Source organism: Podarcis bocagei, assembly GCF_964188305.1.
Source record: "Podarcis bocagei genome assembly, chromosome: 17".
Classification (NCBI taxonomy): domain Eukaryota; kingdom Metazoa; phylum Chordata; class Lepidosauria; order Squamata; family Lacertidae; genus Podarcis; species Podarcis bocagei.
The window spans coordinates 6,904,196-6,931,576 of NC_138143.1; the positions used below are offsets into that span (position 1 = coordinate 6,904,196).

The window sequence follows — 27,381 nt, forward strand, 5'->3', positions numbered from 1 at the left end:
CACTCCTTCTGATATTTAAATCTAAAACCAAATATAGGAAATGGCCTCCTTGGAGTTCTAAGCATTGATGATTAACTCAGATTGTCTATTTCCCAAGTGACAATGGGCTCTTAAATCCCTTAAGTGACCTCTGGATAGGGAATGGGAAAAGGTTACAATAGAGTGATTCTTCCTTAACATTGCTGGATATGACCTCTTCCAACCAGGCATTCACGTTTGGACAATGAAGCTCCCTCTTCCAACTCTACAAGGAAAAACTAAATGTCAAAGAAGTTGTTTAAAATGGACTCGGAGGCTGGGGCGGGAGCGGGGATTTGCCCTGGTGATTTTACCACCGCTTTACTATTAGAAGCTGGAGTTGCTACTAGTTGTGGCCCCGGAATACCAGCAGAATTTAGCGATCAGTTGCTGCTGGAAGAATTGACAACCAGCTTGCTTTACTTTACCATTTAATGTTTTGAAGACAGTGCAGAAGGTAAAGCAGGGGTTGTCAACATGGTGCCACCCAGATGTCATTGTGCTACATCCCCCATCATCTGTGACCATGGAGACTAACATACGAAGAGAGTGTGGACCAGTGATGTACTCTATAAAAAAGCAGCAGCAGCAACAACAACAACAACAACAATCTGTTGTGTTCCATGCCTCTAGCTGTTTCATTGATTCTTAGGAGCTCATACTGTATGTGCCTCTTCCTTGCAGTATCTTATTTCCCAGGTTACAAAAAGAGCAGTGCTGCATCTTAATACAGTACCTCCAGAATCACAAGAGCTAAAAGGCTGAAATTCCTACAGTGTTTGACAGGTGGAATTACCCTGGTGGAAGCAGGAAGCAAGAAAGCAAAAAACAAAACAATACAGGAAATGAGGAGGCTTCTCTTCCTTTACCTCCTGTTCTTCTCAGACTGTTTGACTCAGACTCCCTCAATTTGCTTTCTTAGACTGCCTTAACAACAAACAGAGTGTCAACTGAGTGAATGTATGAGATCTTTGTGGGTGCAAGTACACCTGTGTACAAGAGTGGATTGGAAGGGACAAATACTTAACATGATGGGACTCAGCTACAAGTGCCTTGATTCTAACAGGATGTGGAGCAAGCACTTAATAAGGAAATAATAATAATACATTGGTCTTCCATTCAAACAAACCCCCAAAGGAAAATTCAGATGACCATGTTTAAAAAATGGTGAGGAGCCTGTGAAGATGAATTGTTAACCAGGTATGGTGAACTGATGGCCCTTTTCTCACCCCTGGGCTGCTCTTCCACCTTCCATGATGACATCATCTGATTCTGATTCGAATATTCTCCAGCCCCTTCCTCACACTCTGCAAGTTTACCGTAGAGGCAGCAATGAACAACTTTGTACCATCGCCATTCCGTCGTCCACTTCTTACCGGACGCTGGATCCATGAGAAGTGCAAGCACTGCTCTCCATTGGTTGGTTTTATGTTCGTTGTATTTCAGCGCTCCTATCGGCATGGCAGGTTGGAAATAGTTCAATGAACTTGCCAAAACTTCAATTACTCTTCAGTTCCCCTAACAGACATCTTTGTTTTCCTGGCACCTTTAATTCAGGCCAACTGCCCATGACTCCACAGTGCCTTTTGCATCATAACATTCTCTGGTCAGTTAGAATCTTGGTGGTTACTGTGGTGACAGCAGTAAGGTGTGGTGAAAAAGCAAATGGAGCTGAAAGCAAAGAGAGAATACGAGGTACTAGAAGGAACAAGAATAAATTTGAAGAATGGCCTCTGAAGCCTATCCCAGGTCCTCTCTGACACTACCTAAGTTGGTGCCCCCTTCTGATCCCTCCTCCCTGCTGAGGCCAGAACCCCATTTTGTGCAAAGGCTGGCACCTCTCTCGCTGCCTAAGCAACCATCTTCTTCTTTGTCTCAGAGACTTCCAGCCCATGTGGGAAATCCATTGCCAAAGCCATCAGGCTCACATCAACACAAAGGATGGAAAAAGATCAAACTGGAAGAACGCCCTTTCAAGCCTCTGTTGTAAATAAAATTATGCCCTTTTCCCTTATGGGGTCCAGTCTCCAGGACCAATCTGGTCAGCCTCAATAGAGACAGCAATAAACAATTTTATGCCATCACCATTCCATTGCCCACTTCTTACCGGACACTGGATCCATGAGAAGTGAAAGGACTGCTCTCCATTGGTTCATTTTATGTTCGTGCTATTTCAGCGCTCCTATCGGCATGGCAGGTAGGAAATGGTGCCATCTAAATGTTCAGATGTTCTGCTTCATTGTCCCATGAAGCAGACAGAGAAGCCATCTGAGAAGTTAAGGGATTATAGCAGGGGAATGGAGTAGATCTTTCAACAACTTAGAGAAGGCAACATACATGGAAGTGGAAGCAACAGAATAGGGAGAAAGGGGGATTCCTTTCAAAAGTTACCAGGCACAGTCCACTCCAGGTAGTCAGAGTCCCAGTACCACCCATGGGGTATAGATAAGCCACAACTAAGTCCTATTCAGTTTTCTTCAATGGGACTTAGTCTTGAATATAACTTTCACGAGATGTGCCGATCAAGTCTGAGGCACCTTCAAAATCACAGAATTGTTTCAGAACCACGGTCAACCTACATTGCACTTTGTAGAATAAGGTCCACTGCACTTTGTCCAATGCAACTTACTAGCCAAGAGTTTCCAGGGAGCAACAACACAAAACATTCACTTTGGGAGGAAAAGCAGTAGATCAATAAGTACATATCCATAAATTATCCACATTGATCCAGAGCCAAAAGCAAGTTGGTTTGATTTTGCTCTCATCTGAGAACCGGAAACAGCAATTGTTCTTTGAGAGGAGTGGCGTCCTTTGATGCTCTTTGTTGCTCTCACCAAATTATATAAACAGGTGACTTTAAAAGGTGTAAGATTTAGCTGGTGCCTGTCACTTCACTAGGTATCCAGATTAACCCAGTCACACTGGGGGGATGCCTACAATGGGTGGAGAGTGTGGTAGGGCTTGTTATGGCTCAAACTGGCCATAACTTCAGTTACTCTTCAGTTCCACTAAGAGACATCTTTGTTTTCCTGGCACCTTCAGTTCAGGCCAACTGCCCATGACTCTGCACTGCCTTTTGCATCATAACATTCTCTGGCCAGTTAGAATCTTGCTGGTTACTGTGGTGACAGCAGTAAACAGGTTCATATGATCCCAGATCCATAGGTTCACCCTAAGGGATGCTGACTAGAATTGACACTGAGCATGGGTGAGGAACACTGGGGAAAAATTCACCCTCATGTTTACCCGGGGGGGGGGGAGGGGGGGACATAGCAGAGCATCCTGAAAGACAGAATGTGTTATGGCAACAGCAGCAGGGTGGCGCTATTTCTCCATGGAAGAATGAGGGAGGGAGATAGGATGGGGAAAAGATTCCTCCCCAATGGGATCATAAACAATTAAAATTATCCAGGGGTTGGAGTAACTTCCTCATGTGGGGCCTTTTAGTTGAGCTAAAGCTTGGGGCCTTTTAGTTCAGAAGGAAGGATGTTCTCTGTCACCCCTGTTGGTTGTATTAATTTTAGAACCATTTGCAATCAAAGTATGCAATGCCCTCTCTTGCCCAGGAATGGTTACAAACATTTTTGTTTTATAAATATTTATTTTCCATTTCCAATTTTTATAAATATGTTAACAAAAAACCCAAAGTCTTTACAGATCTCATGTACCTTCCGCTCAACTTCCCTCCTCTCCTTTCTGCGGTTATTTTATATTTTTTTATTAAGGCATGTCCAATTCAAATATATTTACTATTTCCCTCTTATTTTCCTCCTCCCCCCATTTCTTAACTCTTACTGCATGTGTTTATATTGGTCCCAGTAATGTTTTGATTTGCTTACAATGTATCTTCAAATAGTCAATAAATTTTCTCCATTCTGTTTTAAAAAGTCTCTCTTCTTGATTTCTTATTCCTCTGGTTAGTTTTGCTATTTCTACATATTCCATATTGCCAATCTTCTTCTGTCAGAACTGTTTCCTTCTTCCATCTTTGGGCATAAATCATTTAAGCAACAATGGTAGCATACATAAGCATTTTTCTCTCTCTACTCTACCAATTATACTTAAAAGAAAACTCCCCCCCCCCCACACACACAAAGGTACAGGAGTGGTTATAAACAGAAATGGACAAAAATCAGACCTCTTTGCAGATGATATAATTTTATGCACCTCTGACTCTATCAGAGCAGGCAAAATATTATGCACAGAACTGGAACAGTTCCTCCGGGGTCTCAGGATTACAAGTTACTTTTAAGAAAGCAGAGGTAACATTTTTTCATACATCACCACATATATAGCAGACTTTTACAGCAATGTTGAAGATTCCAAAAGCTAGGAAAAGTTTTAGACATCTGGGGGTACAAATTACACAAAATTTGAACAAGTTGGGTCAGTTTAATTGTAGTCATCTTGGAAAGGTATAAATATGGATATAATACAATGGAATAAATTAAGACTTTCCATTATGGACAAACTAGGTGCATCTAAAATAATGATTTCACCTTCTTCTTTTTCTTCCAGACTTCACCCAAAGCAAATGGGAAGGGAAATGGAGAAGAAACTAGGGTGTTCCAGAGTCCGAGGAATTAATGAAGATCCCCCTTCCGATCGCCCCTCCTTGCTGAGGCCAGCACCCCACTTTGTGCGAAGGCTGACACCTCTCTCGCTGCCTAGGAAACAATCTTCTTCTTCTGCCCAAAGACTGCCAACCCATGTGGAACACCCATTGCCAAAATCATCGCCAAAGCCACCAGGCTCACATCCACATGAAGGATGGCCATCCAGCTCTCAGCTTTCCAGCTCTCAGCTTTCCTCACCAGACGTTGGAGACCACTGGCCACCATTGCTAGGATGGTGCCCACCAGACCTCACCGGCCAGCTGTGCCAGGTCAAACCTCCAGGTTCCTAAGCAACATCCAATCATCTGCAACAAGAGCTCAGCCCTTGCAAGTACAACCACCAACCTCTCCACCATACAGAGGGGATACTTTTATTCCCTGGAGGACACCTCCAGATGACCTTGAGGAATCCTTGCCAATAACTGAAGAACAACGGCCCATCCGAGAGGCAAAGAAAAGGCAAGCTCAGAGATGGAGGGAGGAGGTATCACACTGGACTTCCGTAGGGAGGGTGAAATGTTTTGTGGAGCGTGAGAAGGACATGAACATTTCAAATCGCTATGGGTATCCATGGTGTTACTGAGGGGTCTAGGGGTTCCCTCCATTGACTAAGGTGAGTCCTTGCCTGCTCACCATTGGCATAGGCTGCTGATACCGCTGTCCGGGTCACATAGCATGCCAAGCGAGGTGTTGAAAATGGCGTTGGCAGCAATAGCTTTGTTGAAGCCTCCAATTTTATAGCCGAGGTTGTTGTAATGCTGCTTGCAAGAATTGCTTTTATTGTTTTATTATATTTATTATCTTTTAATAGTCTCATAGCCTTTAAAGAGTATTATAGTTGAAGAGTTTGTTTTTATTAAAGATTTTCTTAGTTTAAAAAGTAAGTGCATTGTTTCTTTTTTTAGGTTGTGATTTCTACAGATCAATTACATTTGATGTAAGATATTAGTGTTATATGCTGCATAGGATTGGGAAGAAAAAGAGGGGCAAGGGGTTGTGTGGTAAAGCTTATATTCTTTTATTTAGTAGTAGTAGTAGTAGTAGTAGTAGTAGTAGTAGTAGTAGTAGATTTTATTATTATTTCCTGCCCATCTGGTGGGGTTTCCCCAGCCACTCTGGGTGGCTTACAGCATAAAATCATATTGAAACATCAAACATTAAAAACTTCCCTAAACAGGACTGCCTTCAGATGTCTTCTAAAAGTCCAATAGTTGTTTATTTCTTTGACATCTGATGGGAGGGCATTCCACAGGGTGGGTGCCACTACCGAGAAGGCCCTCTGCCTGGTTCCCTGTAACTTCACTTCTCAGAGGGAGGGAACCACCAGAAGGCCCTCGGCGCTGGACTTCAGTGTCCGGGCAGAACAATGGGGGTAGAGACACTCCTTCAGGTACACTGGGCCGAGGCCATTTAGGGCTTTGAAGGTCAGCACCAACACTGAATTGTGCTCGGAAGCATACTGGGAGCCAGTGAAGATCCTTTAGGTCCTGGCAGTCACTCCCAGTCATAGCTGTCAACATTTCCCTTTTTTAAGGGAAATTCCCTTATTTTGAATAGGATTCCTCGCAAGAAAAGGGAAAAGTTGACAGCCATGCTCCCAGTCACCAGTATAGCTGCAACTTGCTGTTTAAAGACATTTTGGCCTTAATCACCCCACTCCTTCTTCAAGGGTGCCAGACATGGCTGATCTGATCCACTTCCTCCATGTCCTGCAAAGAAAGAACTCTCATCCCATCTCCAACCCTATTGTTACCCCAATAAACTCATTATCATGTGACTAAAGATCCTCTTCCTTGAGTTCACCTTTCCATGCCACACAAATGGTCCCAAACTCCAAGAAATGCCAACCCAGTGACCCTGAGAACTATACACCAGGGGTCAGCAACCTGTGGCGCATGGGGATCGTTTAAATGGCCCACAAGCTGCCCCCAAACCGAGCCGCCCGCTCGGCAAGTCCCCGCACACTGCGCTAAACCGGCGCAGCACAGAGCAGGAATTCACTTCTGTGGTGCTGGAAATTGTCTCTGTGCAGAACGCCCACAAAGCGATCTCCATGGAAGTGTCCTGGCCCAGGAGAGGTAAACCTTGCCAACCCCTGCTATAGACCCATTAGCTTGTTACCAATAATGGGAGAAAAGTATGCCCACTACCTCTGCAATAGACTGACTGCCTTTCTGAATGTGAATAGCTTCCTTACTGAGGCACAAGCTGCATTTAGAGAGAACTACAGTGGTAGCATGGGTTACGTACTTAATTCGTTCCGGAGGTCCGTTCTTAACCTGAAACTGTTCTTAACCTGAAGCACCACTTTAGCTAATGGGGTCTCCTCCTGCTGCTGCGCTGCCGGAGCATGATTTCTGTTCTCATCCTGAAGCAAAGTTCTTCACCCGAGGCAATATTTCTGGGTTAGCGGAGTCTGTAACCTGAAGCGTATGTAACCTGGGGTACCACTGTACTCAACTTCTGATCACTGTTTAGTTCTATTCCACCTTGCCAAGATATATTCAAAACCTCTACAAGGCAAATTGCATTTAGCTTTTATGGAACTAAAATCAGTCTTTGATTTCATCTCCAGAGCCATGTTATGGGGAAAGTTGGACCAGGTTCTGGTTGTCAAAATACTTTTCTGCCTCATCAAGGCCCTTGTTAGTCAGATGGGGTACCCAGGGACAGCTTTTGAGTGAAATATGTCTTGAGGAGTCAGACAGGGCTGTATCCTTGCACCCTCCTTCTTTAGCATATTTTTAAAAGACCTTGAGGGTGCCCTAATGAACCCACTTGGCCACCTGCCCAGACTTGGGGTCAGGAGGACTCCATTGTATGCTAACGACACAGCCATTCTCTCATGTTCCAGACCACGTCTACATTACCAATTAGAGGAGGTTCATGTCTTATGACATTCAGAATGATCTAAAAATAAACTTTGGGGTATCTAAAATCTTGGTTTTTGAGAAGACATTTCCCCAGTGCAAATAGTCACAATAGATTAGAAGCTTCCAATACCTGGGGCTGACATTCCATCACACAATGACATGGACCCACCCATAGATCTGCGGTCCTCCAGAAAGCACAGGTTGTCAGTTGGCCACTGTGCTACTTCTTTACTAAAGGAGGTCAATATATTCCACCTGCCATCAAAGTATTCAATGCCAAAACAGCTGCCCAATGAGTATTTATGGTATGAAAAAGTTAAGGTACACAGGAATCCTGAACCATGTAATAAGGAAGTCCCTATATGCGGTATGGGATGAATATAAAAATCTGTTAGAACAAAAAACACCATGGTGGTTATCGTCACTAGAAGCAATTTCTGTGGAAAAACTGAATCTAAGAAAAGACTGGGGAACATATAAAGAATTGCATAGAGAGGAGGAAAATCAGCTAAAATTGAAAAAAGAAAATGATGACATACAAGAGACCCATTAACAGATTGGTTACAATACCATCAGCTGAACGATGTTTTTAAAATGGATAAAAGAAAGCGTTTCACTACTGAATTATGGAGTTTTGAGAGGGTATTGTTACAAAATAAGGTGAAACTTCTTTCAAAAATGTATAAATAGTTGTTGGAATGGTTTGTTAAAGATGAAGTCAAATTTGTAATGATTCAATGGGCAAGAGATTTTGGATATAATCCTGTATACAGTTGACAGCATGGGAAAAATTATGGAAAGAAGACTTAAAATTTACAGCGTGTTACATGCTGAAAGAAAATTATATGAAGATGATGTACCGTTGGTATTTAACACGCAGTTAGTTAGCAAAAATGTATAGAACTAACTCAAATGTATGCTGGAAATGTAAGGAAAAAGAGGACACCTTTTATCGTACGTGGTGGAATTGTAAATAAAGAATTATGGGAAATGATATATAATGAAATAAAAAAAAGTTTAAAATACATTTGTTAAAAGACCAGAAGCCTTTTAGTTGGGAATTTTAGGAGCAGACATACCGAAGGATTTGAGAAGACTATTCATGAACGCGACAACAGCTGCAAGGATGCTGTTTGCCCAGCGATGGAAAGGGGAGAAGACGCCGACAAAAGCCGACTGGCAGATGAAACTACTAGAGTATGCAGAGATGGCGAGGCTGACAGGGAAGATGAGAAATCATGAGGATCAAAACTTCAATAAGGAATGGGACAAATACGGATTGTACCTAAAAGAACACTGGTGGAAGAATGGGGGCGGGGGGAGCACACCGCCCCCGGCACCATCGGGGAGGGGCGGTACCATCGCGGCTGCCCCCCCGGAAACGTGCCACACACCCCACCACCACACCGGGCGCCATGCCCCCCGGAATGCACGCCAGCCAGGCCCCCGCCTGCTCTCCGCCCCCAGTGCCGGAGCATGCAGCTTGGCCACTGGTACTCACTTGGGCTCTCTGGCAGATCTTCAATAACTCTTGCAATGTTACAAAGACTTTGGCTACCGTATTTTTCGCTCTATAAGACGCGCTAGACCACAAGACGCACCTAGTTTTTGGAGGAGTAAAACAAGAAAAAGAATATTCTGAATCTCAGAAGCCAGAACAGCAAGAGGGATCGCTGCGCAGTGAAAGCAGCAATCCCTCTTGCTGTTCTGGCTTCTGGGATAGCTGCGCAGCCTGCATTCGCTCCATAAGACGCACACAAATTTCCCCTTACTTTTTAGGAGGGAAAAAGTGAGTCTTATAGAGCAAAAAATACGGTACTTTGGAGGACTATACAGTGGTACCTCAGGTTAAAAACTTAATTTGTTCTGACATACCTGGACTTGTTTCAATTAATGTCTGCAGGAGACTTTGTGGATATTTATAATTAGAAAAATCTTAATAATTATTCATAAAGGAAACAGTTTATTAGAAGTAAATAAGGAGGCCAGATACAGGATAAAGGAAGTCTTTTATTTGGCTGTTTGTATTGTTTTATGTTATGCTCATTGTATGTTATGTTGACATTTAATGAGGGTGGATTTGTGTATGGGGGGGGGCTATTTGTTATGTTGTAAATATAATTCCAATAATTATTTTTTTTAAAAAAGAACTTAATTCATTTTGGAGGTCCGTTCTTAACCTGAAACTGTTCTTAACCTGAGGTACCACTTTAGCTAATGGGGACCCCCGCTGCTGCACGATTTCTATTCTCATCCTGAAACAAAATTCTTAACCCGAGGTACTATTTCTGGGTTAGTGGAGTCTGTAACCTGAAGCGTCCATAACCTGAGGTATCCTCTGTAATGCGGATGAATTATAATATGCAGTTGACGTAGATATATGAAGGACCCACAGAGGAGAGGAGAGGAGAGGAGAGGAGAGGAGTCCAAAGGTTTGGAAGAATCTTGTTCCCTTTTAAAATCTAAATGTGTTAAATGTGAGATTTATTTTGTAAAACCAATAAAAATCATTTCCAAAAAAAAAGAGAGAAATGACAGCGGCCCAATTACTATATGCCTCTAATACCTGGAGTGGAAGATTAGCATCTTAGTTGGATAATCTCCAGGCTAAATAATTGAGGGCTCTCCTCCAGATCCCCAGATGTATGCCTAACTCAGACATTTTCTTGGAAACTGGGGAATGCCTTCTACTGACCAGGGCCTGGTGAGCAGCCTTAAAATACTGGCATAAGGTAAATGTTTTCAAACTGGGCACAGGACTGCTCCAATATCTAGCTCAGGAAGAGTCCGTCACTCGATGGTCCAAGCACAACACCCAAAAACCTACTCAACTGGGCTGTCCCCATCTCTTCTTGAACACTTGGGCTTCAACATAGCCATGATCAAAATGATCACCCTCCCAAAACTAACCTACCTATTCCAAACCCTCCCAATCTGGATCCCCCCAACCCAACTCCGCAGTTGACAGAGAAAACTACACTCTTTTATCTTCTCACATAAAAAACCAAGAATAAGCCCCAAATACCTGCACCTCCCCACCTCAGAGGGAGGATGGGGAATCCCCAACATAGAAGCATATTACAATGCCAACCAAATACACCATATAATCCCATATATACTAGAAGATGAGACAAAACAATGGGTACACCTAGAGAGGGACAGAATTGAAAATACCTGCACCACAGCATTCTCACTCCTCCCAAACAAACTAAAAAAAATTCCCACAACACTTAACAGGTACACACAGACCATGCTCAAAGCATGGAAAACAGAAATAGGCAAACTATCCCCAACCCCATCCCCACTAATCCCCCTGGCGTACCACCCATTATTCCACCATGAACGTTTCCTCCACCTCTTTGCATCCCCAGGACTTATCTGATTCAGTCTTATACATCTTAGCAAGCCTACTCAGAGTTAAATACCATCTGTAAATCATTGCCCCCTCAGAATTTTGCATCTGGGGCCATGGCCGCCCTGGCCCCTCCACAGTATGCCACTGAACTCTGGTATATAACTTTTATGAAATAAAAAAAACAAAACACAGGGAAATGCAAATAAAAAAGAAAGAGGAACCTTAATATGAGGGCAATATAGCGAGCTGTCCTCTTCAAATTGCAGTCTTCATCAGCTTTCTGTGTGGGGAAGGGAGGGCAAGGATAAATGCATTGATAATGAATTGGTGCAGCTCCCCTCAACCTGGTGGCCCCTGGGGGCTCTGAACTGCAACTCCCCTCAGCCCCTGCCATCTTCTTCTTCTTCTTTGGCGATCACTCATAGCCAAGTAAGATTGTCTTCCATAAACATGGTTCTAATAATGAGTCCATAAGTGACTGTGGAGGCCAATTCTGGATCCACATGTCCTTCGACAGTGGGGACATTGGTTTTCGGGTGGGAGTTGATCACGGTGTGGATTTGCCAAGTGTGCCTTCCTCTTAGGACGTTTCTCCTTTGTGTCCTGAGTTTGAGCGTTTTCCAAGCCCACAACACCTTTGGTAAAGGCTGTTCTCCAACTGGAGCGCTTGCAGGCAAGTGTTTCCCAATTGTTGGTGTTTATACTACTTTTTTTAAGATTTGCCTTGAGAGAGTCTTTAAACCTCCTTTGTTGACCACCAGCATTACGCTTTCCATTTTTAAGTTTGGAATATTGGTTTGGAAGACGATCATCAGGCATCCGCACAACATGACCAGTCCAACGAAGTTGATGTTGAAGAAGCATTGCTTCAACACTGGTGATCTTTGCTTCTTCCAGTACACTGGTATGCTGACCACGGTGGCAAGTGCTGATAGGGAAAGCTGAATTAGGAAGAGGAATTTTGATTGTCCTGATTTCGAGAGGTGTGGGGTCTGTTCCAGGGTTCAGGGGGCTTTTAAGGTTTAGGGGGGCTTTCAATATAACCTGTGTTTTAAGAAATATGGGGTCACTATGTACTGCCCACCCCTAGGGCTCAAGGGACTCACCATGATGCCACAAGTCCTTCTTGTCAGTCAGAGAAAATAATCAGAAGTTGCAACCAGCCAGACAAGAAGCAAAGTGACTATTATTTTGTTGCAACAAGGTTTTCACTCCCAAAGGCTAGAGGAAGAAGCAGCCCCAAATAAAGAGCATAATGGGATTGTTTTTGCAAAACCGTTACAGCAATCCCACCCCATGAAAAAGAGTGACAACAATAACCTGTCATGCCATGTCACAGGAAGAGGAGGCGTTGAAGATAAATTGTAGTGCCCATCATGTCACTTGTCCATCAAAATGTCCTGTGAATTACAGGTTTCTGTCTTTCACCTTGGGGTGAACATTAATATTTTCCACTGACATTACAATCGGTCTCACATCTCATTCTAGTCACCTTGTTCCTTGCCCAAACTTATGAGGAACGGTGGAGGGAATTGTGTATGTTTAGCCTGGAAAAAAGCAGACTGAGAGGAGATATGCTAGCCATCTTCAAATAATCTAAAGGGCTGCCACGTGGAAGACGAAGCTTGTTTTCTCCTGCTCTGAAGGCTAGGACCCAAACCAATGACTTCAAGTTACAGGAAAGCAGATTCCAACTAAACTTCAGGAAGAACTTTCTGATGATAAGAGCTGTTTGACAGTGAAGCAAACTATCTCAGAAGGTGGTGGACTCTCCTTCCTTGGAGGTTTTGAAGCAGAGGTTGGATGTCCATCTGTCATGGATGCTTGAGTTGAGATCCCTGCACTTGCAATTGAATCCCTCTCTCACCATGTGAGAGCTAGCAGAGAACATCAACAGTTAATTATCAACCCATCTCAGTGCTCAGATAGCTCTTCTTAGCTTCCATATAGCCCAATGGAATTTCCCAGTTACCGTAAACCTTTGGCAACATATATACAAGCATTTTCCATTTCAATCTCCATTAAACCATTATACTTAACATGATAGGACACAGCTACAGGTGCGTTGACCTTAACAGGATGTGGAGCTAGCATTTAATAAGGAAAAATAAGAATACATTGGTCTTCCATTCAAAAATACCACCCCCAAGGAAAATTTAGATGCCCATGTTAAAAAATTTGAAAGGAGCCTGTGAATTGTCAACCAGGTAGTGTGAACGGATCACCCTTTTCTCACCTCTGGGCTGCTCTTCCACCTTCCATGATGACATCATCTGATTCTGATTCTAATATTCTCCTAGCCCCTTCCTCACATTCTGCAGGGTTACCATAGAGACACTAATGAACAGCTTTGTACCATCACCATTCCGTTGCCCACTTCTTACTGGACACTGGATCCATGAGAAGTGCAAGCACTGCTCTCCATTGGTTGGTTTTATGTTCGTGCTATTTGAGCGCTCCTATCGGCATGGCAGGTAGGAAATGGTTCCATTTAATGTTCAGATGTTCTGCTTCATTGTCCCATGAAGCAGACAGAGAAGCCATCTGAGAAGTTAAGGGATTATAGCAGGGAAATGGTGCAGATCTTTCAACAACTTAAAGAAGGCAACATACGTGGAAGTGTAAGCAAGAGAATAGGGAGAAAGGGGGATTCCTTTCAAAAGTTACCAGGCACAGTCCACTCCAGGTAGTCAGAGTCCCAGTACCACCCATGGTGTTTAGATAAGCCACGACTAAGTCCTATTCAGTGTTCTTCAATGGGACTTAGTCTTCAATACAACTTTCACGAGATGTGCCAATCAAGACTGAGGCGCCTTCAAAATCACAGAATTATTTTGGAACCACTGTCAACCTACATCGCACTTTGTAGAATAAGGTCCACTGCACTTTGTCCAAAGCAGCTCACAAGCCAAGAGTTTCCAGGGAGCAACAACACAGAACATTGGGAGAAAAAGCAGTAGATCAATAAGTGTTGTTGTTGTTGTTTAGTCATTTAGTCGTGTCCGACTCTTCGTGACCCCATGGACTAGAGCACGCCAGGCACTTCTGTCTTCCGCTGCCTCCTGCAGTTTGGTCAGATTCATGCTGGTAGCTTCGAGAACACTATCCGACCATCTCATCCTCTGTCATCCCCTTCTCCTTGTGCCCTCCATCTTTCCCAACATCAGGGTCTTTTCCAGGGAATCTTCTCTTCTCATGAGGTGGCCAAAGTATTGGAGCCTCAGCTTCACGATCTGTCCTTCCAGTGAGCACTCAGGGCTGATTTCCTTAAGAATGGAGAGGTTTGTTCTTCTTGCAGTCCATGGGACTCTCAAGAGTCTCCTCCAGCACCATAATTCAAAAGCATCAATTCTTTGGCAATCAGCCTTCTTTATGGTCCAGCTCTCACTTCCATACATCACTACTGGGAAGACCATAGCTTTTACTATACGGACCTTTGTTGGTAAGGTGATGTCTCTACTTTTTAAGGTGCTGTCTAGGTTTGGCATTGCTTTTCTTCCAAGAAGCAGGCGTCTTTTAATTTTGTGGGTGCTGTCACCATCTGTAGTGATCATGGAGCCCAAGAAAGTAAAATCTCTCACTGCCTCCATTTCTTCCCCTTCTATTTGCCAGGAGGTGATGGGACCAGTGGCCATGATCTTCGTTTTTTTGATGTTGCGCTTCAGACCATATTTTGAGCTCTCTTCTTTCACCCTCAATAAAAGGTTCTTTAATTCCTCCTCACTTTCTGCCATCAAGGTTGTGTCATCTGCATATCTGAGGTTGTTGATATTTCTTCTGGCAATCTTAATTCTGGCTAGGGATTCATCTAGCCCAGCCTTTTGCATGATGAATTCTGCATATAAGTTAAATAAGCAGGGAGACAATATACAGCCTTGCCGTACTCCTTTCCCAATTTTGAACCAATCAGTTGTTCCATATCCAGTTCTAAGTGTAGCTTCTTGTCCCACGTAGAGATTTCTCAGGAGACAGATGAGGTGATCAGGCACTCCCATTTCTTTAAGAACTTGCCATAGTTTGCTGTGGTCGACACAGTCAAAGGTTTTTGCATAGTCAATGAAGCAGAAGTAGATGTCTTTCTGGAACTCTCTAGCTTTCTCCATAATCCAGTGCATGTTTGCAATTTGGTCTCTGGTTCCTCTGCCTCTTCGAAATCCAGCTTGCACTTCTGGGAGTTCTCAGTCCACATACTGCTTGAGCCTTCCTTATAGAATTTTAAGCATAACCTTGCTAGTGTGTGAAATGAATGCAATTGTGCGGTAGTTAGAGCATTCTTTGGCACTGCCCTTCTTTGGGATTGGGATGTAAAATGATCTTCTCCAATCCTCTGGCCATTGCTGAGTTTTCCAAACTTGCTGGCATATTGAGTGTAGCACCTTAACAGCATCATCTTTTCAAATTTTAAATAGTTCAGCTGGAATAGCATCACTTCCACTGGCCTTGTTATTTGCAATGCTTTCTAAGGCACATTTGACTTCACTCTCCAGGATGTCTGGCTCAAGGTCAGCAACCACACTACCTGGGGTGTACAAGCCATCCATATCTTTCTGGTATAATTCCTCTGTGTATTCTTGCCACCTCTTCTTGATGCCTTCTGCTTCTGTTAGGTCCTTACCACTTTTTTCCTTTATTATGGTAATCTTTGTACAAAATTTTCCTTTCATTTCTCTGATTTTCTTGAACAGATCTCTGGTTCTTCCCATTCTGTTGTTTTCCTCTATTTCTTTGCATTGCTCGTTTAAGAAGGCCTTCTTGTCTCTCCTTGCTATTTTTTGGAAATCTGCATTCAATTTCCTATATCTTTCACTATCTACCTCACATTTTGCTTGCCTTCTCCCCCCCCCCCCCCGCTATATGTAAGGCCTTGTTGGACAGCCACTTTGCTTTCTTGCATTTCCTTTTCATTGGGATGGTTTTCGTTGCTGCCTCCTGTATAATGTTGCGAGCCTCCACCCATAGTTCTTCAGGCACTCTGTCCACCAAATCTAAATCCTTAAACCTGTTCCTCACTTCCACTGTGAATTCATAAGGGATTTGATTTAGATTGTATCTTACCGGCCCAGTGGTTTTTCCTACTTTCTTCAGTTTAAGCTTGAATTTTGCTATAAGAAGCTGATGATCTGAGCCACAGTCAGCTCCAGGTCTTGTTTTTGCTGACTGTATAGAGCTTCTCCATCTTTGTCTGCAGAGAATATAATCAATCTGATTTCGATGCTGCCCATCTGGTGATGTCCATGTATAGAGTCGTCTCTTGTGTTGTTGGAAAAGTGTGTTTGTGATGACCAGCTTATTCTCTTGACAGAACTCTATTAGCCTTTGCCCTGCTTTGTTTTGATCTCCAAGGCCAAACTTGCCAGTTGTTCCTTTTATCTCTTGATTCCCTACTTTAGCATTCCAATCCCCTATAATGAGAAGAACATCCTTCTTTGGTGTCACTTCTATAAAGTGTTGTAAGTCTTCATAGAATTGGTCAATTTCCGTTTCTTCAGCACCAGTAGGTGCATAAATTTGGATTACTGTGATGTTAAAAGGTCTGCCTTGGATTCATATCGAGATCATTCTATCATTTTTGGGATTGCATCCCAGTACACCTTTCACCACTCTTTTGTTGACTATGAGGGCCACTCCATTTCTTTTACGGGTTTTTATAGATCAATAAGTACATATCCATAAATTATCCACTGATCCAGAGCCAAATGAAGTTTGGTTTGATTCTGCTCTCATCTGAGAGCCAGAAACAGCAATTGTTCTTTGAGAGGAGTGGTGTCCTTAGATGAATGATGCTCTTTGTTGCTGTTGTGACCCCTTTCTCGCCAAGTTATATAAACAGGTGGCTTTAAAAGGTGTAAGATTTACGGTAGCTGGTGCCCATCACTTCACTAGGTATCTAGATTAACCCGGTCACACTGGGGGGATGCCTACAATGGGTGGAGAGTGTGGTAGGGCTTGTTATGACTCAAACTGGCCATAACTTCAGTTACTCTTCAGTTCCACTAAGAGACATCTTTGTTTTCCTGGCACCTTCAGTTCAGGCCAACTGCCCATGACTCTGCACTGCCTTTTGCATCATAACATTCTCTGGCCAGTTAGAATCTTGCTGGTTACTGTGGTGACAGCAGTAAACAGGTTCATATGATCCCAGATCCATAGGTTCACCCTAAGGGATGCTGACTAGAATTGACACTGAGCATGGGTGAGGAACACTGGGGGAAAATTCACCCTCATGTTTACCCGGGGGAGGGGGGGACATAGCAGAGCATCATGAAAGACAGAATGTGTTATGGCAACATCAGCAGGGTGGCGCTATTTCTCCATGGAAGAGAGAGGGAGGGAGATAGGATGGGGAAAAGATTCCTCCCCAATGGGATCATAAGCAACCAGATACTAGGGGATAATAAAATAGCAGGAAGACCTCAAGGCAGCAAAAGAAGGCCATTCATCAGCATTTTTACACAACCCTTTTCAAAGATCCAGTAGTTTAGAACCTCCAGCAACAGGAGTTGGGGAAAAGTCAAACAAGGTGGGCATTGCTGAGAAACAGCATACATTCATGAGGGGTTAAGGCCCAAAGGAAGGAGGGATGGAGAGCAGCACTGAAGAGTAGAGAGGGAACTGAAGAAAAGGGTCTCTAAAATACCTAACAATTAGAAGTGGTAAAGAGGCTGACCTAACAATAAGAAAACCACTTTGCTAAGGAAGGGCCCATTCTTGCGAAGGCTGATCAAAAACTGCAGGGATCTTTACACTCCTGCTCACTTTGTTTGCATTGCAGATCAGGCTCCGAACAGCAGGCGGACCGAAGGGGGCAACAGCCAGCCTCAGAGCACCACAGTGACTACCAGCTCCACGGTGGGAGAATGTCAACACAGCATCTCCCACTCATCAGCACCATGTGAGAACTGCGGTTGGCTGCAGGCTCAAGGATCAGCTCTGCCCTTCCAACCAAACCAAGGCAGCACCACCACCCAGGGATACCTTCATGGTGAAATACCTCTCTTACAGGGTGTACCGAATGATCAGCAGCAGCTCTTCACCCCAGTAGCTCTCCGTCCTTCTTTCCATGGGTGGGGCACAAGTGGACATCTCTCAGTGCCTTTGTATGCACCACTGCAAACACAGCACAGGGGCTTTGCAACAGCCAGACCTGTGAATCAATTATATAGACAACCTCACCTCCAGCTGGTTCAGGTGCAGCCTCCTGGTCTTGGACCCATTCGCCCAGCCACCTTCCAGGACGGGGTGGGCCTCTACCACCATGGAACATTAGCTCCCATCCCACTGGAGCAGAGGAACCCGATCGTCCGGATTGGTAGCGCTGTCCCTATGCCACCAGCTGCGAACAATGAAATGCTCCTGGTCCTCCAGCAGGTGGAACCTCAGTCCACCCTGGATCCTGCCCCAGCCACTGGGTACTTTGCAGCCTCACAAGGTTTGTGCTCATCTTTGTAAAGGAATCATTTGCTTTCTAATGGGTGTCTGGGACCCTCTAACCCATCAGGCAATTAACCTAACCTCAGTAGGTACCATTTCCTAGTACCATTTCCACATGGCCCTGCAATGTGGGTGGTAAAGGGACCCCTGACCATTAGGTCCAGTCGTGGATTGCTGGGGTTGCTGCACTCATCTTGCTTTATTGGCCAAGGGAGCTGGCATACAGCTTCTGGGTCATGTGGCCAGCATGACTAAGCTACTTCTGGCAAACCAGAGCAGCGCACGGAAATGCCGTTTACCTTCCCACCAGAGTGGTACCTATTTATCTACTTGCACTTTGACGTGCTTTCGAACTGCTAGGTAGGGAGGAGCTGGGACTGAGCAACGGGAGCTCACCCCGTCGCGGGGATTCGAACCGCCAACCGTCTGATCAACAAGCCCTAGGTTCTGTGGTTTAACCCACGGCACCACCTGCATCGGCAATGTGGGTGAGCGTTGGGTATATTCTTATGGAACAGAGTAAGTTCCAATAACCAAAAGCTGTTATCCTAATCTACAGTGCAACCACATTTGGAATACTGTACAGTGCACAATTCTGGCAAGATTATGATAGCAAGGGACAACCTCTCATCGCAGCGGAGAGACAAGTTTGTTTAGAAAAACAATCCAATTTCATAGCTGAAGTTATTCATGGCTACTGGCCACAACAGCCATATTCTACCTTCCCTATTCTCAGTTGCTGAGAATCACAAGTGGGGAAAGCACTGTCGTACGCAGGTCCTCCTTGTATCATCTGAGAACAGGATGTTGGACGCGATGGGCCTTTAGCCAGGGCTCTTCTCATAGGCTTATGTTCTTAATCCAAAACAGCATGTCATGTGAGCATACCACACACCATATACTACCACCCATAATCCTCTGGGACAATGTTGGATTCAGGGTACCTTATACTATTCAGTTTCCCCGCTGTCACCTCATCACTGAACACTGAGGTATATAAAAATGGTCCCCAGTTTATATCACTGATAACACACTGAGCCCAGTAGTGCAACTAGGCCACTTTAGCCCCTGATCCCACCTTCAGGCAGCCAGCCTGCCCACCTTTAGACAGTTTTGTGCATTATCTAGTTGGAATGTCTATGGCTGCTGAGCCTCCCTAGGACAGAGAACAAGGCCTTCACTTACCTTCCTCTGGACAGAAGAAAGAGTAACTGAATTAATTAATTAATGGTCTTCCTTGGCTGTAGAATCACTGATCCCTCCTGATTAATTTCTTTCAGTTGTACAAGTCCCACATGGACTTCAGGGGACAGGAGCAGTCAGTGCCCAAGTGACAGATGTCCTAGGTGCATCTATAGCACAAGAAAAACTGGAAGGAACCCAGGCCAACAATGCTGCGCTGAATGGTAAGTGGGTGACTGAGACCATGTGCTTTCCAAGTGTGCCTTCCGGACTAGATGTCATGGCCTAATCTAGCACTTCTGATAGGTCAGCTAAGAATCTACACATGATAAACATGGAGCCAGAACCATATGCCACTTTTAAACTTTATTTAATATGGAGATGCTCTAACAGATAGTCATGGGAGTCTTGGACTTCCTCAAGTTTGTCTCAGCCAACTGGAGTAGATTCTTTGTCTTCAGGCACTCAGTGCTGTGCTTTTCATTTGTTTTCTTTCAGTGGTGGAACATCCGCCACCACCTCCCCAACCAGCCGATGAAGAAAGTCTCCTCCGAGACGAGTTCCAGCTGCCAGAGGACCTCCTCTCCAAGTATCCCGAGATAGAGACCCTGATTGCTTCACTGGAGCCGCTTATTCCAGAAGGCCTCTTTCCACCTCTTGCTTCCAGTGAGACAACCAAAGGCAGTGAAGGAATGCTGGTGGAGGCCTGCCTTCCAGAGGAAGCCCTGGGGAGCCACCAGTCATCAGCACCAGTGTCCACAAGGTCTTTCAGAGTAGAGGCAAAGTCAATCCCAGATGCCCCTGAGCCATGCAAAGAGGTGCCAAAAGCCCTGCACCCACATTCCTTTGTGAAAGATCTAAACATCAAGGGCACAGAGGTGGCCATACTCAGAAAGGGCTCAGCAACACAGGGACGGGCATCACTTCCTCCAACAGATGAGCAGGATACAAAACTGAATAAGCCCTCGGGTAATCCACTGATCCAGCGCCCAGTTTACATCTTAAAAGATATCGGGTTTCCATTTCCACCAGATCCTCTGAGACCCAAATCCTTGAAGAAAACCCAGAAGTCAAAATGTGACTCCACCCAAAGCAAAGGCAAACGCGAGGGGAACGGGAAAATTGAAGGCAAACCCATCAGCATGACAGGGAGAAGAAAGTGGGGTGTTGCTGAGTCCCAGACGTTAATCAAGCTCCCCAGAATCACTCTGGAACCTATCCCAAAGGGCTCTAGAAAATGCCAGCCCACCCATGAAAAGTCCATGATGCCAAAGACATTACCAGAGATTAAGGGGAAAAGGAAAGGCATTTCGACAAAGGCAGAAGTTTCACCCAAGTTTCCCAAGTGTATTCTGAGCATAGAGGGAACAAGCATAACGGGCTCTAAGGAAAGTCATCCTAGTCAGGAGAAAAAATGTAAGGAAAAGAGAAAGCTTCCATTTCAAGAGGAGGGAAGTTTAAAAAACGAAGAGGACAATCTGGATAGAGGAAACTCCAAACACTGCCAGACAGGATTGGAGAAAAATGAGATGGGACCTGAAACCAAAGAGAAGGCCACAGTGAAAGGGAGCACACCAGGCATTAAAGGGAAAAAGATCAAATTGGAAGAGCGCCCCTTGGTGCCAATCCCAAGGACCAATCTGGCTTGGCACATGATGGAGTCTGTGCAAGTCTTCCATCCCCTTGGGAAGAAGAAGAGTACATCCATGGCGGCCAGAAATCTCCCTCCACTAACTGCCACCAGCAGTAGTTCTGGGAACTCACAGGCTCCACAGGAGGTACCTCTCCTGAAGTCCCTGCATAAGCCAGTGCCCACTACCCAGCCCCCCTCCCTGCCAAGGCCAGCACCCCACTTGGCGCGGAGGCTGGCACCCTTCTCCGTGCCTAGGCAGCAATCTTCTTCTTCTTCCCAGAGATTGCCCACCCATTGTGAACATCCATTGCCAAAACCATGGCCAAAGCCACCAGCTACATATGAAGGATGGCCGCCCACCTCACAGCTTTCCCACGCCAGCTGGTTAAGACCACATCCCACCAATGCTGGGAGGCTGCCCACCCGACCTCACCCACCAGCTGTGCCACGTCAAAGCTCCAGGTTCCTGAGCAACATCCGACCATCTGCAACAAGAGCTCAGCCCTTGCAACCACCAGCCTCTCCGCCGTACCGAGGGGATACTTTTATTCCCTGGAGGACACCTCCAGACGACCTTGAGGAGTCCTTGCCGATAACCGAAGAACAACGGCCCATCCGAGAGGCAATGAAAAGGCAAGCTCAGAGAGAGCGGGAGGAGGCATCTCACTGGACTTCCATAGGGAGGGTGAAATATTTTGTGGAGCGGGAGAAAGAAATGAACATTTCAAATCGCTATGGGTATCCATGGCGTCACTGAGGGGTCTAGGGGTTCCCTCCATTGAATAAGGCAAGTCAGAGACTATTGATGAAAGTAGTGTTTACTTTTTGCCCCAACATATGTTTTTTAGGAATAAGTGTAAGGTTATTCTAGAGCAACCTCATTGCTTCCACAGTGTGAGTTTACTATAGTTTGTATTGCTCTAATTTAATTTAATTAGATTAAATTAAGTTACTCTATTTAAACATAAAAATGTTTACAGTGGAACTTGCCAGTTGCTTTAACTTGAAAAATGTAATTATATTTTGTTTATCTAGCAATGAATTTATATATGAAAATAAAAATAGAAATATATAAAGAATAAGGCAATATTGGAAATCAAGTAAAAAGGTGCTCATCTAGCAGCTGGGTCATTTATAATGAGCAGACATATATAAAGAATAAGCTACATAGCTATCAAATCAGGAAAGGGAAGAAATTGGGATGAATATGGAGGTATCAGGGGTGTTCATCAATGTTAGTCTGCTCTACATACTAAATTACGGCTGTTCTCATTTTTTAAAAAGCATTCACCCTGAGTAGCAGAGATCCCACCCTTTGAAGTCAATGTCCAGGGAGCTTTCTAGTGTTAAAAGCAAGAGAGAAAAAAATCAGAGTAGCCCTTTGTCCACTTCATAAATACTCAATTTGGGCTTCAGAGCACAGTGACTGTTTCTATGTGAGTCTTCTAAAGGATCTCCCCAGGATCCATCTCTTCATTCTAGAAGCTATCTCTCCTATCCCCAGGATCTATCTGTTCATGAGAGCCAGTGTGGTGTAGTGGTTAAGAGCGATAGACTCGTAATCTGGTGAACTGGGTTCGCTTCCCCGCTCCTCCACATGCAGCTGCTGGGTGACTCTGGGCTGGTCACACTTCTTTGAAGTCTCTCAGCCTCACTCACCTCACAGAGTGTTTGTTGTGGGGGAGGAAGGGAAAGGAGATTGTTAGCCGCTTTGAGACTCCTTCGGGTAGTGATAAAAATGGGATATCAAATCCAAACTCCTCCTCTTCTTCTTCTTCTTCTTCTTCTTCTTCTTCTTCTTCTTCTTCATTCAAATCACAGCCCATGGAAGCAGAATCTCCCCTGGTGGTGTCTGTGTGGACAGCAATGTTTAAATAAATAGAAATCATAAAAGGGGTACCGTACATACAGAGCTCTACAAAAGCCACCAGGGGCAAAATTTGTGGGTGGGTGTTATATTTCAGACCACTTCAGTTTATTCTGTTTTTGACCAACTTGCTGGTTCATTCATATGACTCACTAGTGCTATAAACAATTAGATGGTCATCTGCAGTAGACATGCATGCCAAAGGCACAAATCCTTTAACCCTAAAAATAAATACATTGGCTAGTACGTTTGCGTTTCAAAAAGAAAGGAGAGCATGCACTTCAAACACACTGTGCTTCAGACATGGTTTTAAAAGGTGTTCTATCTAAAGCAGGGGTCAGCAACCTTTTTCAGCCGTGGGCCGGTCCACCGTCCCTCCGACCATGTGGTGGGCAGGACTATATATTTTTTTGGGGGGGGAGGAAGGAACGAATTCCTTTGCCCCACAAATAACCCAGAGACGCATTTTAAATAAAAGCACACATTCTACTCATGTAAAAACACGCTGATTCCCGGACCGTCCGTGGGCCGGATTTAGAAGGCGATTGGGCCGGATCCAGCCCCCAGGCCTTAGTTTGCCTACCCATGCTCTATTCCAATGGCATGAGTGAATTTGTGAGTGAATTTGTTTTATGTGTGTAGATCAGTGCATGCTGACCAACACACAGTCTTCGCAGTAAGGCTCTATTCCAGGGGTCAGCAAACTTTTTCAGCAGGGGGCTGATCCACTGTCCCTCAGACTTTGTGGTGGGCTGCACTATATTGGGGGGGGTGTGTGTGAACGAATTCCTATGCCACACGAATAACCCAGAGATGCATTTTAAATAAAAGGACACATTCTACTCATGTAAAAGCACGCTGATTCCTGGATCGTCCACGGGCCGGATTGAGAAGGTGATTGGGCTGCATCCGGCCCCTGGGCCTTAGGTTGCCCACCCCTGATCTAAAGGATTCATCATGAAGGTTTGGTGTGTTAGAATACAGTATGTAGCACTTTCAGAACATATCACAACTGAGTGGTTAGGGGTCTTGGAAAAGAAGAAGAAGAAGAAGAAGAAGAAGAAGAAGAAGAAGAAGAAGAAGAAGAAGAAGAAGAAGAAGAAATACAAATTTGACATAGCACAGTGGTCATTTATAACATATTAACATTAACGAACACTTCTTATGACCCCTGTTGGATCAGGTAACATTATGGAATACTCACATTAACCGGATGGTCTCAGAATACCGTATTTTTCGCTCTATAGGACGCACTTTTTCCCCTTCAAAAATGAAGGGGAAATGTGTGTGCGTCCTATGGAGCGAAGACGCCATAGCCCCGCGACCCTCTCCCGGCTGGAGAGGTGACGCGCGGCTATTGCAGGAACCTCTACAGCCCCGTGTCACCTCTCCAGCCGGGAGAGCACTCGCGGGGCTAAAGCAGCCCCCCGCGACCCTCTCCTGGCTGGAGAGGTGACGCGTGGCTATGGCAGGAGCCTCTATAGCCGCGTGTCACCTCTGCAGCCGGGAGAGCACACGCGGGGCTAAAGAAGCCATAGCCCCGCGACCCTCTCCCGGCTGGAGAGGTGACGCGCAGCTATGGCAGGAGCCTCTCTGCTGCGCCTTTCCGCTGCTCCCTGACCTGCTCTTTGGGGCTGGTGGTGGGCTTCCCCCCGCCAGCCCCAAAGAGCAGGTCGAAAGGAACCTGAAGCCTGGAGAGCGAGAGGGGTCAGTGCACACCAACCCCTCTCACTCTCCAGGCTTCCAAGGTAGCCGCCTGAACGGCACCTTGTTTTAGAGCGGGAAAACAAGAGTGGGAAAATTCTCCCCCTCTGCGCAGCGCCTCCTGCCGCTTCGCTGAAGGGGCGCTGGGCAGAGAGGGGGAGAATTTTTTTCTCTTGTTCTCCCCCCTCTAAAACAAAGTGCGTCCTATTGTCCGGTGCGTCCTATAGTGTGAAAAATACGGTAAATATATTATGAATTTGGGGTGGGGGTAAGGCTGTAAGCCTGAGCTCCATTTTAATTCCTAGATTAGAATTCCTAGGCTTACATCTAGGCTTAGTGTGTTGGAAGCTCATCTTGGGCATGCCAAGGATGGGGTCAGCATCTTGGATACAGGACAGTGACTGGGAGTGCCCAACAAGGAAGAGGAGCAATGCCTGAAGAGATCCAGGTGGCTTGAAAACCTGCTTGAAAGGAACAAGCTGTTACTGCCCTTGTGTTGGCTTAAAGCTGTAACTGTGTTTGACTATCTGTTTTTTGGCCATGTGTGTTCTATTGTCTGCTCTCCCAGCTTCTCATTCAACACTAGCAACTACAACACACAGGATCTGACAACTCGAGCTGAATCAGACTAGATGTCAATCAATGTGGGAGGACTGAATAACGTGGTTTTAAAAAATTCACCTTGGAACTAAGTAAAGGAAAAGCTGGCGTTAATGTTCCAGGAAATTCCCATAAGCCAGCAACCTTGAGCACTTGTTGCATGTGAATAGGCTAGGAAAGGCAACAATGAAGATAGAATCATAGAATCATAGAATCATAGAGTTGGAAGAGACCACAAGGGCCATCGAGTCCAACCCCCTGCCAAGCAGGAAACAGGATTGTTCAAATTAAGAGCAGTTAAATAAATTGTGGGGGGGGGGGTGCCCTCAGCAATAGCTCAGAGGCTGCCCTGAGAGAGGAGGTTCCATGCAAAGCATCACTGGTGATTACAAACCTTCTGATCTGGGCCTGTAGCTGTCAACCGCCCCTTATTTGGTGGGAAACTCCCTTATCCCAGCCCAGTTTCCCACTGCTGTCCTGGATTGATGATGTCCCTTAAATTTCCCAGGTTTCATGCTTGCCCAGCTCGGGAGGCTACGCCGCGAGAGAGAGTGAGAGAGAGAGCGCACTGGCTGCCGCGTCTCCGTCTCTCCCTTTTCCCCCTCAGGGGCACGTTGTGAGGAGACAGGTGGCGGCGGGCAGGCAGGCAGCCCCTCTCTTGCGAGACTTCTGCCGCAGTGCCAGGGGAAGCCGGAAGTGGCGGCGGTGGCTGAGGAAGCAGCCTGAGGAAGGAGGAAGAGGAGGGGATGGGGATGGGGAGGGACGCAGAAGGGCGGCACTTCAGCGGCCGCCGCAGCACCGAAGCTGCCTCATGCCGGGCTCACGGGCAGCATGGGCAAGTCTCCCTCCCTCCCTCTCTCTCGGGCGGGGAAGGGCCGATGGAACTCCTCGTGCCAGGACGACGGCAGCCCCAACGTGCTGCTTAGCATCCCCTCCAACCAGTGCAGCATCTTAATGTAGTGATTTCCCCCTCTGCATCCCTTTCATAACTCTATTTTTATAAATCATTTGTCCATCCATAGTTCAAATTTTTACTACAAGTTTTCTGTCAATCCTACCAGTGTATGAAACTCTTTACAATAGCTTTTCAAATAAATTATAAACTTTCCCCATTCTTTATTAAAAAGGTCCTCTTCCTGGTTTCTAATTCTGCCTGTAAGCTTTGCCATCTCGACGTCGTTCATCAGTTTTGTGTGCCTTTCTTCTTTGGTCGGAGTTGTAGACCCTTCGGATCATCTAGTGCAGTGTTTCCCAACCACTGTTCCGCGGCACACTAGTGTGCCGCGAGATGTTGCCTGGTGTGCCGCGAGATGTTGCCTGGAGGGAGGCGGGCGAGTCGGGCGGCGAGAGGCGGGGCGGCGGCGGCGAGGAGAGGCCGCCCAGCGCGGGGCTCTCGCCGTCTGCCTGCCTGGCTGCCTGCGAGCTCGGCGGGCAGCGCCTCCGTCCGCAGCGCCCGCCTCGCGGCTCTCATTCCCTGCCCCTGCCAAAGCTCACCCAGCCAAGCCGCGCTCTCCTTCCTGCCTCGCTTTGCTGCCTCCTCCCACCCCCAAAGCTTGGAGGTTCCCCGGCAAGGGGGAGGGGGGAAAATTGAAACTTACACTTTCGTGCGTCCCTCCCGGCGTGACGCTGCGCGCTGACGTCACGGGGCTGTAATGGTGGTGTGCCTCGAGAATTTTTTCATCAAACAAGTGTGCCTTTGCCCAAAAAAGGTTGGGAAACACTGATCTAGTGCAACCCCCTGCAAAACACAGTCAGTTGCAGCAAAAGCAGCATGGCTCCATCAGTGGCGGATTTATGTATAAGCAAAACCCCTTATTTTGGCTGCTGATCCCTTATTTTCAAATCTGTAAGTTGACAGCTATGTCTGGGCCCTCTCTTGAGTTTAGCTAAGAAAGTACAGCTCTCTAGAGGGGAGAAGTGGTTTGATTAACAAGCCTCACATGCACCCAGCTGGCACCTGCTGCTGCCTCTGGAGGAAACCTCCCAATCTATTGAAATAGCGATGGGTTCACACAATTAAGGGAAGGGCCATAGCTCAGTGGAGGAACATCTCTTTTGCATGCAGAAGATCCCAGGTTCAGTTCCCAGCATCTCCAGGTAGG

The 27,381-nt window shown here is 45.7% G+C and overlaps 1 protein-coding gene across 3 annotated transcripts; it reads left to right on the plus strand.

Moving 5' to 3' along the window:
- Positions 1-2,044: 2,044 nt before the first annotated feature.
- On the plus strand, positions 2,045-22,121 carry LOC308576381 (uncharacterized protein). Of its 3 annotated transcripts, XM_081175687.1 has the most exons (5): positions 2,045-2,761; positions 16,565-17,055; positions 17,635-18,291; positions 19,574-19,699; positions 19,974-22,121. In XM_081175687.1, the coding sequence occupies exons 2-5, from the start codon at positions 17,052-17,054 to the stop codon at positions 21,863-21,865; spliced, it is 2,679 nt and encodes an 892-aa protein (XP_081031813.1). In that variant the 5' UTR covers positions 2,045-2,761; positions 16,565-17,051; the 3' UTR covers positions 21,866-22,121. The 3 variants fall into 3 exon arrangements, with proteins under 3 accessions (XP_081031813.1, XP_081031814.1, XP_081031812.1); XM_081175686.1 differs by lacking the exons at positions 2,045-2,761; positions 16,565-17,055 and adding an exon at positions 13,257-13,336; XM_081175688.1 differs by lacking the exons at positions 2,045-2,761; positions 16,565-17,055; positions 19,574-19,699 and adding an exon at positions 13,256-13,336.
- Positions 22,122-27,381: the final 5,260 nt, after the last annotated feature.